Genomic DNA, 18,535 nt, shown 5'->3' on the forward strand with positions numbered 1-18,535 from the left:
ATATAAACTGTAAATTAAAAAGTCTAATTTTGAAAGAAAATGGAATGAAATTACATAAAGAACAATTGACAAGTTTCCTTTTGTTATAAATGCAAATATTTCTGCTTCCTCACATGTATGTCCTAAAATATCTACATGTTGAAATAATACAAGGATAGAGCGGAAAGACCAAATTGCAGTTTTTCTGCATCCTGTTCCAAAATCATCTTACCCAGGATGTAGATTTTAACTGATTACATCCTAAAGGAGGAGAAAAGCAAAATAATTAAAGGTTTTGAACTGAACCAATTCGCTGGTTAAAATGTACTTTTTTACTTATTAAGTAGGAATCTCTCTGCCATACCATTCTAATTGAAACAAAGAGCAGGTGGATAGGGAACAACTAGAGCCCTCCATACACCATTTTTGAAGTGAAATTTCAGGAGTAGGAAACCCTGGGCTCATGCTGATGGAGGATATCTGTACCATCTGTATCATGATTTTCCTCAAATTATGATCAATTGAATGTAAAAAATTACAGCTAATAATTTAGAAATGTCAACAGCATCCCCATTATTTTTTCTCCTTTTCTGCTAGGCTAATTGTTCATGAAAAAGGAGAACTATAATCCGAGGTGACTTGGTTTGTTTATTCTAAGTGTACCAAGAGAAAGGGTTTGTCTTAACTTCGAAGTTGTTTCCTTTGGGATGGTCTTAGCAGATCCTGATCCAGGTTAATTTGAATGCTTGTCATTTGGTTAGTATTAACTCTCAATAAAGTCTCCCAGGCACTTACTGTGTCAAGGAGCAAAAATTGAACAACACGGCAATCTAAGCGTTGTGTATGCATATACAAAGACATACAAACTGTGTGTACGCTCTTTCACAAATCACATTAGTGTCTTTTCCAATTTTTATTGCATTTGCAAGATCTTTACACCAAAATGGGAAGAGGAAAGCAACATATAGGTGTATCATGGCTCTGCTTATAATTTGATCAGCACAGAACCAACTGGATTTGTCACACCTAGATATTGCCTCCATGACAACATTAAAAACATTTGAAAGGTATTTTATCAAAGCAAGTTATAAGGATATAAACACAAAACATTTATGTTATTTTTAGATAAATGAAGAAAAATATCTTAGCGTCTTCTTCAAAGCAGAACACAGAACTTATTAAACATGCTATTAAACAAAAATCCTGTTGCTAGTAATAAAAATGGGTGCGAAGGAGCCCAGAGTGCCTGTCTGAAGCACGTCATGCAGGATGAGACCACAAGAGGCAGCACAGTCCTTCCCACATGCAGGGGCCAGGCTAGACCTGCCATTCATACCTAGCCCACTTATGTTTTCAGGAAGGAGTAAAAACTGGCAAGTACAGTCAACAGTTCAGTACTGAAGTGTTGATGTTTCTAGTCTTTACCAAAACATATCGAGAAAGTATTTGCCGCTTTTCTTATTACTAGTGTTCAAGTATGAATTCTTTAAAATTTTCTTTTTTATTTGACTTTTACATGAACTATTTGTTGCTCAAAAGAATGAAAATACTGGTAACACTTCTAGATGGATATAAAGTTTTCCTTTCCATTTTACTGTTTTTATTTGAGTAGGCTACTTAGGTTGATTATTGTAAAAAAAAAAAAAAGGTAGCAAAAAGTGACAAGTTTCAACTGGTGCTGCTTCCAAATTCAGTAATATTTTTGACTCACTGATAATTAAGATTAATATTTCCTTTTTTTTTTTCTTCATCTTTTGGTTACTGCCTCCATTGGTGCACAGACAGGAACTCAAACTAGTAAGGAATTATTATATCTGCTTAATGTTATCAATCCTCAGTACTGTTTATACCCTTGAAGGCATTTAAGAAGTTTCTACACTCATGTTGTAAGCTATAACCTCTCCACTACATTTATTGCGGTGACGGCTTATGGCCTATATAACACAGAGCCTCCATAGAAGAAGTAGAGTATCTTATGGTGGCCCATTCTCTAAAGAGTGCATTGAAGTAGCTAAGTCCTTGTTTAAGCAACTACAGGTTAGATTACTTGCCCTGATTGTGTCACTGACTGTTTCTCTTGAAACCCTCTTTTTGTTCTCACTTGCTCTATATTTCTATTTCTATGCTCCTTTTCATGCAACATTTGTTGCCCTCCTATTAAGTGTCAAGTGCCCTGCTGGGAACTGAGGATACAGAAAGGAAAGACACAGCAGCTGCTGCCAAAAAGTCCATGGTCTAAGCCCCAGACATCACATGATGGTTTCATCATTGCTCAGCCTGGTCACTGAGAAATGGCTAAGTCCACACATAGGAGCCATAAAAGTGCCATAATGACAGTGAGCATTTTCTCCATATTTATTCCTGTGTCCTCTAGAGCCCAGCACAGTGTAGATGGAGTACTTAGTAGGTAGTCAATAAATAACTGTTGAATAAGCGAGTGTACGGCAGAGTGAAAAGGGCAAGATGTGAGGAGCTGTATATATTTATGTCTAAGGGTCATGTAGGAGAAAATTTAATTCTTTAGTCTCTGGACAGTCAGAGCAGTCAGAAGTCATTCAAAACACTATATTCAGATGTAGGAAAGCAGTTGAGAACGACTATTCTTAACGTTAAATATTCTTCTACAGTCTTATTCCTGCTCTAATGTAAATGGAGAGACCTAATAAATTTATTTCCTTTGATAGAGAATTAGTAGAAAATGAGAGTAAGCAAAAACCAGAAGTCTGAATTTAAAAAAATAAACAATCTTAATAAAATAAACAATCTTAATAGAAGTGAAGATTATATGAAGAAAGACCAAAGATGGGAAAATCAAAATAAAAGCACTTAAAGCCTGAAGCTGCAAGCAGATAAATTTACCTAAAAGTATCTCTGTGTCATGGTAGATCTGGAAAGTAATATTTAAGTATTCCACAAAAATCCAAAGCAAACTGAAAAAATTCAGGTCCCAATATGCATAATTCAGAGAAAAAAATTTTTTTCCTTAAGATAGGGTCTTGCTCTATTACCCAGGCTGGAGTTTAATGGTGCTGTCATAGCATCCTATAACCTCAACCTTCTGGGCTCAAGCAATCCTCCCATGTCAGCCTCCTGAGTAGCTGGGAATACAGGCAGCATCACCACACCTGGCTGATTTTTTTTTCAGAGATGGGGTCTCCCTATGTTGCTCAGGCTGGTTTTTGAACTCCTGGGCTCAAGCAATCCTCCTACCTTGGACTTCCAGAGTGCTGGGATTACAGGTATGAGCCACCATACCTGGCCTAAATTAAATTTTTAAAGAAAATAAGACTTTGTGTTTTTATCATGTAACTAAAAGAAGAGACACAAACCAAAAGAAAAAAAAAAAAAACCCACCAAGCTGTAGTGAGGAAATTTTCTTTAGAAGAGAAAAAGAGAGAGAAGACAAGTAAAACAGAAAGATGTCAAGAAAGAAACAAAAATATTGGAAGATATAAACAAAGCTAAATATTAATAGTCAAAATGAGTAAAAATGTTTAAAAATCTAGCAAGAAAATAAACAAATTGGACTCAAATAATGTAATTGCCAAATAACTGATAAAAATGCTGAATTTAGAGAATTGTATAATAAAAGAAGTCTTTTATTTAAGAAAGAATAGGAAAAATAACTCAAGTTTATAGCTAGGTGCTTATGAAAAGTCTATTGACAATAGTCAGTATGCTCATATGTTAATCCCAATAGTTGATAATATAAAATTGGGTAAGCATTTGAGCATTTTCATTAAAAATATCAGAATATCCAAAAGTGTCACTATTTGGACAGGTAAGAGTTAGGAGACAGGTATTCTACCATGTAGCAAACAACCGCAAATAAGTGCAAAACAAATTGCAAGCAAATGTACTTTTATGTACCACAGGAAAATGTGAAAGGTTAGAAGGTATGAGTCATGCAGTGAGTGGTTCACATACTAGAGTTGACTGAATCAATATGATTTTTCTCATGTTTGCAGGAGATTAAAAATGGGACACGATAATCCTTTTAAACATCTAAAGATGAAGATAATTAAAGTAAAAACATATAATTAACTATGTTTAGAGGAGGTGGTAATATGGATTGATGACTCTGCCTGTCATCTATGAGCTTTAAGATTGAAGCCTCACCTGCCAATGAAAAATAACATTGTTACCACTTAAGGTTATGGTGAGAATTAAATCTTGTGTGGGTAAAGCGTACAGAATTGAATAAATGATTATTCCCCTCATTTTCCTTTCTCTACACTCATAGGATTTTACATATTTTAAATATCTTAAAAATAACATAATACACACCACTTGAAAAATAAATGGAGAAACTAACCTTTATTGAGTACGTACAGTGAACCTGGAACTATGCTAAGTGGTTTTAATATGATGATGAAGTTTGTATTAGTTTATCAAATTTACTGCTTAAATAAAAATATAAAACATACTATTATCACAAAGCACAGGAAAATGCAGCAAGTACCATGCTCTTCCCTGGATCTAGATATATCTCTGTCTTGAATTAATATTGTAACCTCAGGGAAGTCACTTAACGTCTTTAGGTTTCAGTTTTCTTATCCATAAAATGGGAGACTTCTACTAAATAGACTCTAAGTTGCCTTCCAGTATTAAAATTCTATGCACAGTTTACTGTTAAGTAGGTTAGGAAACCTACTTAAATATTTCAGATGCTCTGAAAAAATTCCTAATTGGAAAATAAACTGCTATTACTTCAAGAAATATATATTATTTTTGCTTTATGGTTAAAACAGCTGTTCTGCAGAAATTGTGTACACACGCTGCACTAAACATTGACTTAAGATTGAACAGACAAAAAATATCATTTAACACTCAGCTTTAATTGCATCTCTTACTCTCCAAATGAAATTCAGCAATCATGCAAAGTAGAAACTCTTGTTGAAATTTTCTAAATTGTGAGATACAATGTTATCACAATTTAAAAAGAATAAAAGCAAAAGCAACCATTATTATGCAGATGACTTGCCTACAAATACACAATTTGATTAACTAAACAGTACATGCTTCAGAGGAGGCAGCAGAAAATCATGATCCAGTCTTTTGAGGACGACATCCTCTACCTCCAAAGTTACTACTCCTTTAGTTTTATTTTTAAGTCATCAAGGGCCATGGGATGGGAATGGGAAGGAGATTGCAGCATTCAGAGTTAGTTGTAAGAACAGGAAAAAAAAATCATCAGAGTGCTTCAGTGATCCTCATATACATAGCAAGAGGGCCTCAGATTAAATCTGATTTCTGAGGTACCGTGAGAAAAACCATAACATGAGCTCTTTCTCTTCTCTAACTCCCTTAATTCCTTCCTAATCCTCCAAATTCTACAAACTGAAAAATTGCTTGGAAATGGCTTTGAAAAAATTGGTTCAAATTTGTTAAAATCACCAAACAATTCGTTATCAACCACTGTGGTCGTGTATGGAAAGACAATAGCCATGCATTTGAGAAAAAGTATAAGAATGTACATAAAAGTTTTCAAAAATAAAAATACAAACTGTCTTTTTTGTAGACTGATAATCTGTAGTACCATAATGGATGGCTGTATAATAAAAACACTATAATTAGCAGTCTAACAGGAACCTTTAAAAGTAACTTTAAATAAATAACAGAATAATGGGTATTTTTAGAACACTGACTAGAGTTATTCCATAATACAATTTCTAAAATATCAAAAGGTTGCATTTATAGCACTACTAGCAAGGAAATGCACTATTAATACACTTGCAGCCTTTGCCTCACCTAGAATATGGTATTTAAAATAAAACCCAGAACTACAACCAAAAAAAAACCCTCTGCTAAGTGTCACTTAAAATCATAACCTTTAATAAAACCTTAAAATAGCTCAACCAATTTGCATAATTGTGGGGAACAACATTTTTCATCTCCATGTAGCACTTTTTCTCACAAAAGAAGCTGGAGATGTGGAGACCCATGACCAAGACAGGTGGACCACATTAAGTCTGGGACAGCCCCACTTTATTTCCACTGAAATTAAAAAGACCACTTTCTCCTCATCACAGAGAAAGGGGAATTCAGCAATAGCCACGATTGGGAGGACATCAATCTTTCTCTCTCTTTGGCTAGGTATCTTCACACTAAAGCATCCTGAGGCAAGGAATACGCAGAAGGAGATGGTAAAGGGGGAGAGGAATAGGCAACATGTTCCGATAAAGAATTATGCAGAAGTTCACCTGCTGTTGTCACGATCAAGACATGGAGAGGCGCGGCTGCAACAGAATAGATACTTTAGCACAGAGAAGGAACGGATAAAGTTGAAATATAAGGAAGGAAATCAGAAATGACTGTCAACTGAAATACATATTTTTACACCAATACAGTATTCATTGAAAACAAATGGAAATCCAAATGAGATATAGCTCTATTCAAATGCTGAGAGAAGAGCAAGGTATGGGGCTTCGTGGCAACTCCCAGTTTAGGGAATTGGGGATGTTACAAAATCCCTGGATATGGATTTGTAACCTTGGTCAACATTGGGCCGCGAGGGTGCTTAACAAAGTCTGAGTGTCCAAGAAGCTACGGAAACATCAAGGGGTATTATGATGAAAAACATAAAGTCTCTGATTTGGTAGACATGGTTTTGATGCAAAAGCATTTATTTTAGACATTTAATACTTTAAAAATGATGATAATAACCTTTTGAGCTATAACAGAAGAAATGCAAAAAGAGAAGGTACCATTTAAAGTATAGCTTCAACGACAAACAGTAGCGTAAACTATAAGGCAGGGTAGGTAATACCAATTACCCACTAGATTGTAGCAAAAACAAACTGCAAACAAAGCCTTGCAATACTTCATTTTTGTCAATACTTCATTTCCTGCTTTAGAGATTGCTGTCCTCCTCACTGGTCATAATATGTAATCCCACATTATGGCTCTACCTTTACTCCTCTTCTACCTATGAGTCTGCTCTTCTGTAAAACCTTCCATAAGTTTTCACGTGATTCTCTTGTGTTTTCAACCCTAATGACAGACAAAAGTATACAGGCTTAATGGAGCAGAAATCCAACCTTATAAAACATTTGTTTTGCTACTTATTATGAAACAACTTTCTTCATCTAAAAGAATTCACCTTTATGTAGCTAAAAGAAAATTCTAGGGTGTTGTGAAATACATGAACAACTAACTTAACTGCCATACATATTAGATAAACATTAATGTTGTCAGGTGAGAACCTCAACTTCCTTGCATTCCAAATATCCCATTGTTTGAGAGAATAGCTTCAAGATGTTTTTTAAAATAGACTTTATTCTGGAGCAATTTTAGGTAAACAACAAAATTGCCTTCAACATGCTTTTATGGAAAAAAGTTTTTTAAAAGATCACCTTATAGACCCCTAGTTAATGTAATATCGTGTAGCACAATAGCAGGAATTGACATTTAATTGTTGGCATTTGACTATAATTAAAACACTATAAAAACTAAAGACCTTCAGAACAACAATATTTAATACGATTTACAAAGCTAGCTACTGCTAAGAATTGTGACTTGCATTTTCTAATTTCTAATGCACTTATGAAATGACAAAGATTTGTAAGATTAAAATTCTTGTCCAAGATTATGTTGTTATGATCACGACTGGGATACTAGAAATGACTGTTGATTAGAGTCATTGTGAATCAGAAGACAACAATTTAACATAAACAGAAAATACTAGTCTTTCTTTCACCAGATATTGGCTGTGTCTATTGAGCAGAACAGATTTTTAAAATCACTGATACCTATTGTCCTGTAGTCGTGAACATTAGTCACTGGAAACATAACGTAGAGGTCACATAAAGTCACCAATACTGCTTATTGGTAGAAACAGTGTCTTCTATTCATCTAAAATCCCTTCATTAAATTTAAGAGAACATTATATGTACAAATCAGTGGCATGTGAATAAAAAACTAACTTTATTATGACTTCTATCAAATTATCTTTTTTTTGGCTAGGCGCAGTGGCTCACACCTGTAACCCCAGCATTTTGGAAGGCCAAGGCGGGCGGATCACCTGAGGTCAGGAGTTTGAGACCAGCCTTGCCAACAGGGCAAAACCCTGTTTCTACCAAAAATACAAAAAATTAACTGGGCATGGTGGTGCACGCCTGTAGTCCCAGCTACTTGGGAGGCTGAGGCAGGAGAATCGCTTGAACCCAGGAGTTGGAGGTTACAGTGAGCTGAGATCAGTCACCACACACCAATCTAGATGACAGAGCAAGACTTCATCTCCAAAAGAAAAAAAAAAGTGTGTGTGTGTGGTTTTTTTCTTTACATTTTGGGTAGATCTTGAAGTGGCTTAAGAATTCACCCAATTAATTAAATTAAAAATAACTTCTTCAAAAATAAATAAAAGCTACTACTTAGGAACCTGGTATATAATGAATAAAATTATAAAAAATCTTGCTACATGACATGGTATGATGAGTGTTACTCATATACATTAATATCACGGTAGCTTTCAAATATCAGGAAACCCAGAATCATTGAGTTTTCAATAGCAATAACCCATCCTATTAGAGTCATCAAATGCATTGTGTTTGTTCAAACACTAGAGACACTAATAGAGAATAATTTGCCTAATTAAAAATAACAGTAAGTCAATCATTACTATTGAAAAATGAACCACATTGATGTCGTCATTTAAAGGAGTCAGAATACATTTTGCTTAACTGATATGCAATTTGTGAAAATCTGGAACATGTGTATGGTGATTGTACAAATACTGATAGCTATAATCTATTGAGCACTTATTAGTACTAATTATTTAAAAAGCATTTAGTTATTAAAGCTTACCTATGGGATCGATAATGTAATACTCATCTTATAGATAAGGAAACTGAAACTCAGAGATTTTTATATAACTTGGGTCTGGTGTCATATATGACTATTAGTGTCAGGATTTAATCCTGATAGGTCTGACTCCAAAGCACACTTTTAACTACCATGTTTCCCTCTCTTTACAGATTCAATGTCTTCTAACTTTAAATAACAACATATAGTGTGTTTTCTAAAGGCAAGGGCTAGATTTTACTTAGCTATTTTCCTTAGTACCTGGCACAATGTCAGGTACTTTGTAGAACTGCACAAATGTGTGAAGAATGAATACCTAAGTGAATGGAAGAAGTAAAGAACATTTGCCAGAACTACGTATACCTTAATTAACTAGCTCTCTCTAATAACCAAAGCCTTATTAAGCAAAGTTTTCCCTAACAGTTTATATAAAGCATCTGTACTATTGGTGCTTGTAGACAATATCAATGCCAGGTCCCCCAAAACAGAGATTCTAAAATAATTGATCTGGGTTGAGGCCCGGACACTAGTATTTTTTAAAGCTCCTAGGTGATTCTAATGCACAGCTAAAGTTGAGAATTATTCAGAGTCAGTATTAAATGCTTGAGATTCACAGGAAAACTGGTTTATTGAAGACTATGAATTTAAAGATCTTTGTCTTAACAAGTAATTCATCTGTAACTACTGGATGCTGTTGGTTCATTATAAGTAATGCACCATAATTACTTATAGTACCTAGTTGTACACAATTGAGGTATAATTGAGGTATTTAGACTATTTTGCTGCCTTTCACTAATGAAAGAACTTCTTTCAAAAGTTCATTTTTTAAGGTATAAATGATTCATTTTGAAAACTGAAGTACTGCCATGCACTGACTCTTTTGTAAATTCAGTTATTATTAGTCAATTACATTTTACCTAAAATCATCTTATCACTTTGTAGGCTGCGTATGAATTTTAGACACCTTATTAAGGGTTCTAGAGTCTTATCTGTGTTCCTTCAATATTCTACATCCAGGCCTCTTTTCCTTCTTACTCATCATTGTGAAGAAGTTTACTAGCAGAATGCAATGTTATACTTTTTAAGTAATTTATTGTTTTTTTAAAAAAATAAGTAAGTAAATTTGAATGAAGTGTCTTTTATTCTCATTAATAACTCTTCCATCAGAAACTACCCTCTACTTATTTAACAAGGAAAAGAGTATTAGGATTGTTTTCAGTAAGTATATAACTAATATTATTGTATAAACTTTTACTTAGTAGATTAGCTGAAGAAGTCTAAAATGTTTAACTAAAATATCTTGAACTCTTTCCTGAAAGGAGAATATTTTAGAATAATAAAAATAAGAAAAGATCTACTTTTCAAAATAGTTCTGGGATTTATGGATTAGGATTTGGGGACAATAATTAAAACAAAAGTATTACATTCTGATATATATAATATAAATAGAGCTTTAAAAATAAATAAAAATAGAAATTTTACATATAATTATGATTTTACTATATTATTGGAAACTACTAATATGTAAGGAAAAAAATTGGAAGAGTTTTACAATTTAAAACTCCTAAAGGAATTTATATTCTACACAACTGAACACCTTAAGAACAACCTTAAGTATGTTTGAAAGTATGACTCAAACTCCTATTTTTTAATGAGTTAATAAAAACAGGCAGCATTACTTCAACACTGGTGTGTATACTCTCTGAATGACTAAGAAGATGACTGAGAACCTGACTGGTTGCATTCAAATTTCCCTTTTTGTTTATATCCCTACTTCAAATACTATATAAACTCCTCTATACATTTGTGTGATTCAAGCTACTGTAACGTTATTTTAAATGCATTAACATCTGAGAAAGGCATTTATTTCATGGAACCAATCAGCTAATCCTAATAAATAGAAACTTTCTGGAAATCAAATGATTCAGCTCCTCTTTTTAAGGTGTCTTAAAGATAGTACGTGAATAGTAGGAAGCCCACCAGTACATTCCAGTTAGGTAGCAAGCTGTTTGATGCATTCTACTAGTTGTTTTAAAAGAATAGTCAGTTTTTTAATGCTGAATTCAACCTTTTTTTGCTGGTTTGTTGGTGTAGATATAGAGTTTATGTTGGATAAAGCAATGTTATTTACAAGTTTAAACAAACGACACCTCCACTGTAAAGCTAGCCACCAGCTAAAGCTACTGGACAAAGCTGTTATTTTCACTCCCATCTCTTTTTACCTCTTGATCGGGATACATAATATTGATTTACTCACCCTGAATGAATAGGACTAGAAGAAAGAGCCACGTTGTCTAAGTTCTCAGTGCCCCAGCTTAGGCGATAAGAATTCCTTTCTGCCTCCTTGGCTAGAGCTGACACCTAAACACAAAGAACACTGGATTGAATAAAAACACTTTGCTTCAATTAAAGTAAAATATAATGAAATGTAAAAAGTGGCGTCACTGGAAAGTGGTATTACCTAGAAAAATTTTCATTAAAAAATATAAGACCAATGTATTATTTACAATGAATCTTTTAAAATGCATTCTCTTCTGAATTGCATTATTAAATAGATTATATAAGATTACATTTGTGTAACTGCCTTTGAAGAGAGTAGGTATCCATCTATTTCCCTGTACCCAATCCACCAAAAGTGATAAAACCATAACTAAAATTAAAATATTCCAAAATAAACTTTAAGCCTTTCTCATAGCTAACAATTTTAAATATTGAAAGATATAACTTAACCTGTAGCATTCATCCTATACCTTAAATGCATCCAACCTCACTTTTTCCTTTAATGAAGATTTTATGTTTTTAAAAAAATAACGTTTATATATAATCTCCACAGAAGAATTCAGTACAGCCGAAGAAATAAGCAGTATGCTTTTTTAGAAAAACACTGCTCATTGGAAAACAACTAGTGAACATTTTTCATGTTTTAGGAAAACCCTCAAATCTCTTATCCTAGCTTGTCAACCAAATTAAGAATGATATTGGGGAGAATTAAAAACTTTCTCAGGACATTTCTAGCATCTGATAATGTTAAAAAGCTCTCAAGACAGCAAAGACATGAAGACAAAATGTCACGTACCTGGTGACTGGGAATCACAACTGAGTCGTCCATCACAGCACTGTCCCTCAGGTAGGAGGCATGGCTCAGAGTGTGAGACCTGTCGGAACTGAAGGATCGAAGGCTGGTAGGTGGGCAGGAGGCCATGGTATATACCAACAGCGGTAGTAGGGTTGGGATGACAAAATGATGAGCCGAGCAGGAGAGTGAAAAAAGCGTGCTATTAGCTAACAGCGCAACTTCCAGGGGTACACAAGTCTCTGTGTTGTCCTACCTTTTTGTTCAACAGCTAAACTAACACATCCTTTGACAGGTTCCTACCGCTCAATGGCAAGAGCACAAGAGAATCCAGAAGTTAAAATTTGATACTCCTAATCTGATTCATTTTCTTCTCAGAAATGTTTGAAACCAGCAACTGTAGTTTATTACTGCCAGTACAAGAAATTCTCACAGGAAATAATTCCAGGATAGATTGCTTAAATCTGTGCTAAATGTTAATCTCCCTGCAACTAAGAAAAATATTAGGAGGAAAGTAGACAGCCCTCAGAGAGAAGAACAAAATGAAAGCCCAGTTTCATTTTCACTCATTAGTTTCCATTTTCTCTCCATGCCTCTTTCTCCTCCTCTTTGAACTGTGAATGACTGAATGTTGGTGCATTCCCCTGGAAGGTACAGAGTGAAATGGACTGTGGCCAGAAGCATGCTTCCTGCGGAAGTGAAGTTCCTCTTGTTTGTCTCTGGTGACTCCAACAATGCTATTATTTCAAACGAGAGCACTGTCCCCTGTGCATGTCCTGTATGTGGTGAGTGAAGCACCAGAGTGTTGGTTGCCGTGGTGATGAGATGCATGAGCACAAGAAACCGTTTCTAAGCTCCAGCCCAGAACACAGACACACCTGACAGCACAAAGACAAATTGCCAATGGCCACGGACCAAAAGTGAGGTTTTGCTTCAAAATGGGATTTAGGCCTTGATAAACCGTGCATTACATTTTTGAAAAGTCTGAATTTTGAAGTTCTAAATTACATACTCAAATGTAATAGGTAAAACTTGACATTTGCATAGATGCAAGCTCATTCCTTTTAAATCAATTTGTAAACTCAAAGGACAGATTGATATCTTAAATAAACTATATCTTATACAGTATAGTTCAAGTATTAAAGATCTGTGTTCAAAATATTAGCCCAAAGCCCATAAGGGAAAAAAAGAGATATGCAAGCTTTCACAATATTTATAGAAGCGAACATTCATTTACTTTTAGCTAGTAGGTGTTTGGCTAATGAAGCACTATAGAATTATGGACTAAATGTTAAATTAGCATATTTATTAGTAGAAACTATCTTCATTTTGCAAGTATATTTAATTTTGTAAGCCATGTACTATCATATGTATGAGGTGTCAATATAGCCAGAATCAATTGTCTTTGATGGATCATCACTTTGTAGGTAATTCATAGTAATCCAGGACCTCCTCCTTCATACTTTACATGTAGGTATATTCCAAAAAAAAGTCTTAAAGGGTAAGTGACATGAATAAAAGGAGTTGATTGTCTGATCCTATGTGTTTACACATACATAAATCTGTGTTTATTATAAAACAAAATCTAAATATAACTTGATAATTAGCTATTTTATGTTATTAGGCTCTTGGAGAAGATTGAGGCTCTTGACAGAGCCTTAATAATTTCATCAACAAGAGTTTTAGCTCCAGCAATTGGAGGCTATTTGTATTATAGCTGGTTTTACATTTAGCTTTTGATGGGAAATTAAATTATTGGGAAAAAGGTTAATCTTGGCAAAAGTCTGTCTCAGTTGGTGGAATGGATGAATTCTTTCCTGCTGTAAATGAAAAAGATAGCTAAGATTCACTTGGATGTGTTTTGTACCAGGTGCACTAGATCAGCAACTCTTAAATTCTATTTACCTTTATTTTGTTTTGAAATTGGCCAAGGAAGGGAAAATAGTAGAGGAGCCAACCTCTTCTATTTCCAATACGACTTGTCTATGGACTCAACCATCTTCTGGAATAGCAGAAACACTGGTCTCAAAAGGGAAAATGGAAATTTAGCTTGAATGAGAACAAACTGAATGGTAAATAATGGTACCTCAAATAAAACCTTGTGATGTGGCTGCCAGATTGCAAATGTCTAAACTTTGAATGAATGAATGAAGTCTCAACTGCCACTCTCAGGGAGTGACTATGGCTAAGTAGACAAGTCTGTCTATTTCAGGAATGTGTTATTAAAGAGCCCATTGGGCTACAAAATAAAGCCACACTTTGCAATCAGTGTATCAGTCATAAAAGTGAAATTTTGATATCCATTTAGTTGATACCTGAGTCTTTCTCTAAATTGGTTTTGTACTGAGAGGAACAGAGAGGTGCTGGTGATTTTTGTCTTTTCTAAAACCCCAACAAGAAAGAAATACAGAGGGATAAGAAGAGAAAGAAGGAAACAAAGTGACATCTGACCACAAAAGATTGATTAGAGAGAGAACGATATGAGGATATGTACACAGAAAGTGAGAAAAGTTGGACAGAGAGAGGAAGCAAGAATGAATAAACCAAAATCATATATCAGAGTGTCTCTGCCTTTCTCTGAGTTTTATTTTAACTTCCTCTACTTACTGCTTTCTGAAATATTAATTGGTTGTTTAATCAATGTTTATGGTTTCTAACTGCTTTTGAAAAAAATGATGTCATATAATCTACTTAAATGAAATAAAAACAGACTATTCCAACAGCAGAGAAATTATTCTCTCTAAAAGAATATTCTCTCTAAAATAATATAACTGAAGAATTATTCTTACTAAAATCATATAACCAGCACAACAAAGGTCTGGAATAATTTAAGTCCTTGGGTCAGAAACTGTTCACTCTGATTTAAGACATTAAAAACAAGTTTAAATATTTTCCAATACAGTTACCAATTTTTCATTAAGTCAATGGTTCTGCTATTCAGTTAATAAATGTATAATAACATAGCCATAGAAGTGTAAAGTTTTATTTGCTGTTCAGCTAGGGGATGTGATAGGGGTTTTGCTATGGTCTTAATTTATACTTTTATTGGGCTATGGTACAACTGCTTTCTGAACAAATAGATGGCAGGAAAGTGTAATTTTATTGAAAAGTATAATAATTACTATCTTGGTAAACTGTAATATTTATTAAACATTCAATTAGTGGAGTTGCAAACTTTATTGAACAAGTAGAAATCCAAAATTTTCAATGAATTTGTTTTAAAACTTGAAGAAGTTTCTGTGGTTCATTGTCATTTAGCATTTTATATTGAATTTGGAAAGCATTTTTAATTTGTAAGCAACAATAAAATGAAACAGACATAAAATCCACTAATCATAACTTGGTGATATTTGTATTTAATTTGCATTAAATTGTATGCATTTGTATTCTTCCATATCTATGTATATTTTAGGTATCAGGTTATTTTTTCTATCTTCTCCAACTACACATAGGCTAATTGGGGTTGTTTAGGAGAAGCCATGCTAATGTGTTATCAGCCACGAGGTGGAGCTGTGATAGTTGACACAAAGCCATACCTGGGTCATGTCACTGATTTTCATTTTAATAATATATCCACCTCTTCTAGCTCAGCTATTCATTTTAATATATAAAAATCTTCATTTTAGAATAAATCCATAATTCTAGAATATAAGCACCCCCCAGCAACACACACACACACACAGGTTGAGCAGTGAGCAGGGAAATGTGGATAAATCCAGGAAGGGCTTGTTTCCATGCTCTGTTAATACCTACCTGGGCATGGTACTAGTGAAAGCAATTCAAATAAAGACATAATGCAAAGAAAAAAATGGTCACTGAAAACAAGTAACTTATATTGAATTGCCTAAGCAAAATTAAAAATAAAAGAAGAAGACCATGGAAATGAGATGCTGCCTGCAATTCCGATTTGGAAATGGTGAATACATCTGGTGAGCTAGAAATGCAAGTGGAGACCTGGAGAGCACAGTATGTCTGTTTGTTTCATGTCCCCTGACCTTATGTGCTGAAAAGTATTGAATTTAAGTAGAAGCATTCGACCCATCCATTCTGTTTTATAGAAAGTATTATTCTAAATTCTTCCTCAACCTAAGTAGTTTGAAAGGAGAGAAATAGGTCAAATCAAGTACTTATTCTTAATAAGGAAGACCATGTAAAAAATAGAAGCTTTATGGTTGACAGTAGTATGACTAGTCACAGATTACCATCAATTTGTGCAATGCCATAAACATTACATTCTATTCAAATTTGAAATCTTTTAAGAATCACAGAGTATAAGGTACAAATCTATCAATGTATCAAGAGGGCTTATGGAACACCAGTCCCTTCTATTCCTACTTCCAGAGGGGCTTCTCCTTCTGGGAACACTCTTTATCTGAGTTATTGAAGCCAAGGTGTCAATTTAATCTCCTTCCCTTCTTCACCTAACTCAGGAAATTCATCATTAAATCTGACTAGTTTTGCCTCCTAGACATGTCTCAAAAAACTTTCAAATGTTTTATTTCTGAAATTCTCTCCATGACTCTCACCAAGGTTAGAGTGCAAGTCCTCTCACGGCACCTGCAGTTAATACACGCACAATTGCTTCTCAGAATGGTTGCAGTCTCCAGGTTTAGCTCTTTGAAACTCTCCTTTAAAATTCATCCTCTTTCTCACTGGCAGAAGGATTCACCCACTATGCAAATATAATTCCCCATCCTCCACACTTACGCTCCAGCAACACTGCACTCCCTTTTCTCTTACACACCCTACGAGCCTTTGCTCAACACCTTTCCTCACCATTATTACTCATCATTTGGTCTCAGTTTGGTTTCATCTTTTCCAGTAACCTAGAGCCTCAGGGCTTCGGTGGCCCTCTATGTGTACCACTAGCCTATACCTTTTCCCATCCCATTAGGCTATGAAGTAGCAAGCCTATCTTGCTAAAGAAAAAAAAAAGATAGTGGAAGGGGGCATTGGTGCTCAAGGAAAAAGCCCAAGAAAAGTTTGTTTTTGCTCATTATGCACTTAGACTCTATTACTCTTTAAGATATTTATTTCTTAGACTCTAAGTATGCTGGATATTCATCAAATAGTTTACAATGGAGCCAACTTTAAAACTATAAACCTGAGATTGTTGATTAGCAGAACACATTATACTACATGGACAAACTGACTCTATTTTTTGTCTTAAGAGACAGTGAGACAGTGTCTTGCTATGCTGCCCAGGCTGCACTTAAATTCTAGGGCTCAAGTGATCCTCCAACCTCAGTCTCCCAAGTAGCTGAGACTACAGGTACATGCCACTGTGCCTAGCTATGACATCCATACTCATGGCCTCACTTATTAGTCATACTTTCCATGAGGAACCACAGAATGTTATTACCTAACGTGTCAAAGAATAACAAGTGCCAGTAGTACTAGTTAATAATAACAAAAAGTAACACTGATCATATATCTCAGAATATCATATAAACCTCCCAGATTTGTCTATTAACGCTGAGCTCCCTCAGATTTTGCTCCAATTTTCTCTTGTACCCAGGCTCTCGTGAGATTCTGTTCGGATTCTTTTTCATGAAAAAGTCAGTTCCAGGTAGTTTTATTCTGAATGTATTTCTTTTTAATTCAGCCTCACCACATACTTTATTCAGAGAAATTATGTTACTAACAAAAAAGCAGGGGTGGGAGAATATTCAAAGTGTCTGTGATACCGCTCAGTAAGAATGTCTGTAAGGCAAAATTGCCCTTTTGAGGAAAAAGTGGCCAGTGATGAAAAACACCACATTTAAGCGATGAGAGTTCCTATTTGTGATGGGTTTGCTTCTTACTAGTTGTTTGATTTTGTCAAGTTATTTTATATTCCTAGGCCTTAGTTTTCTTTTCTTTAAAATTGGCATGTCTTAAAGTTGTTAGAGAATGGAATAACATAGCATGCTAACTTCTGAGATTAACAAGGTACCTATTAAGTGCTCAATAATTGCATCTACATTTTTATCATCATCATAAAAATATGTTGCAGATACTTCTGGCTGATATCAAGTATAAGCTTTATGAGATACCTGTCAGATCGTCCTCCCTCCAAGCTGTATCGCAGGTAATTCATACCATCCAGGAACTGACTGCTGGGTAGTGAGTCATCACCCAGTTCTTTTAGGTCCTCAGGCCTAAGGTATTCTCCCCCGTCACCTGTCATTGTGTCATCACCTTGAAACAATCAGAGGAAGAAGGAGGATTATTTGTTGAATGTAATATCAACTACAAAATATAATCATGATCGTGAAATGCACCAACATCATTGCCTTGACATCGATGAAACTGCACTGCACACTAGAACACAGAACACCAGCAAACAACTATACACTGTTAAAACTTAGAGATACAATATTTGATTCATTTTCTTACTACTTGCCAAGAAAAAGTAATCACTTGATTTTTAATTCTTTTAAGTTTAGATACCACTCGTTGTTTACTTCTGGGAGAAAAAACTTCTAAGATGAATTCTAACTATAGATTTACCAAAACATAGGCATAATCTGCTTTAGGATTAAGCCTACATTACTTCCAGAAAAAAAATTTGGGTTTTATCAACATTTCAGAAGACTACATCTATTCTTATTCATGAAAAAGTGAAGGGAATGTTTGAATACAGAATCTGTCACATAATACAAGCACAATGCAAGCTGCACATTATGGATCCCTTGTGTG

At 34.6% G+C, this 18,535-nt stretch overlaps 1 protein-coding gene across 50 annotated transcripts in view; it reads right to left on the bottom strand.

Annotated features, from left to right (window-relative positions):
* Positions 1–18,535, bottom strand: part of ANK2 (ankyrin 2) — a 678,679-nt gene that overhangs the window by 54,758 nt on the left and 605,386 nt on the right. For 29 of the 50 annotated variants that reach the window (XM_064383969.1, XM_064383979.1, XM_064383978.1 and 26 more), the window contains 3 exons: positions 17,890–18,034; positions 11,858–11,960; positions 11,039–11,142 (listed from right to left, as the gene is read on the bottom strand). In XM_064383969.1, coding sequence (XP_064240039.1) covers positions 11,039–11,142; positions 11,858–11,960; positions 17,890–18,034 — 352 coding nt within the window. Of the gene's footprint in view, positions 1–6,182; positions 6,219–11,038; positions 11,143–11,857; positions 11,961–17,889; positions 18,035–18,535 lie in introns of all 50 variants that reach the window. The other 21 variants (XM_064383973.1, XM_064383964.1, XM_012473884.2 and 18 more) reach the window with 2 other exon arrangements.

The sequence above is a fragment of the Aotus nancymaae genome, unplaced genomic scaffold, assembly GCF_030222135.1.
Source record: "Aotus nancymaae isolate 86718 unplaced genomic scaffold, 86718_ANA_hifiasm-v0.15.2.pri h1tg000033l, whole genome shotgun sequence".
In the NCBI taxonomy this organism is placed as follows: domain Eukaryota; kingdom Metazoa; phylum Chordata; class Mammalia; order Primates; family Aotidae; genus Aotus; species Aotus nancymaae.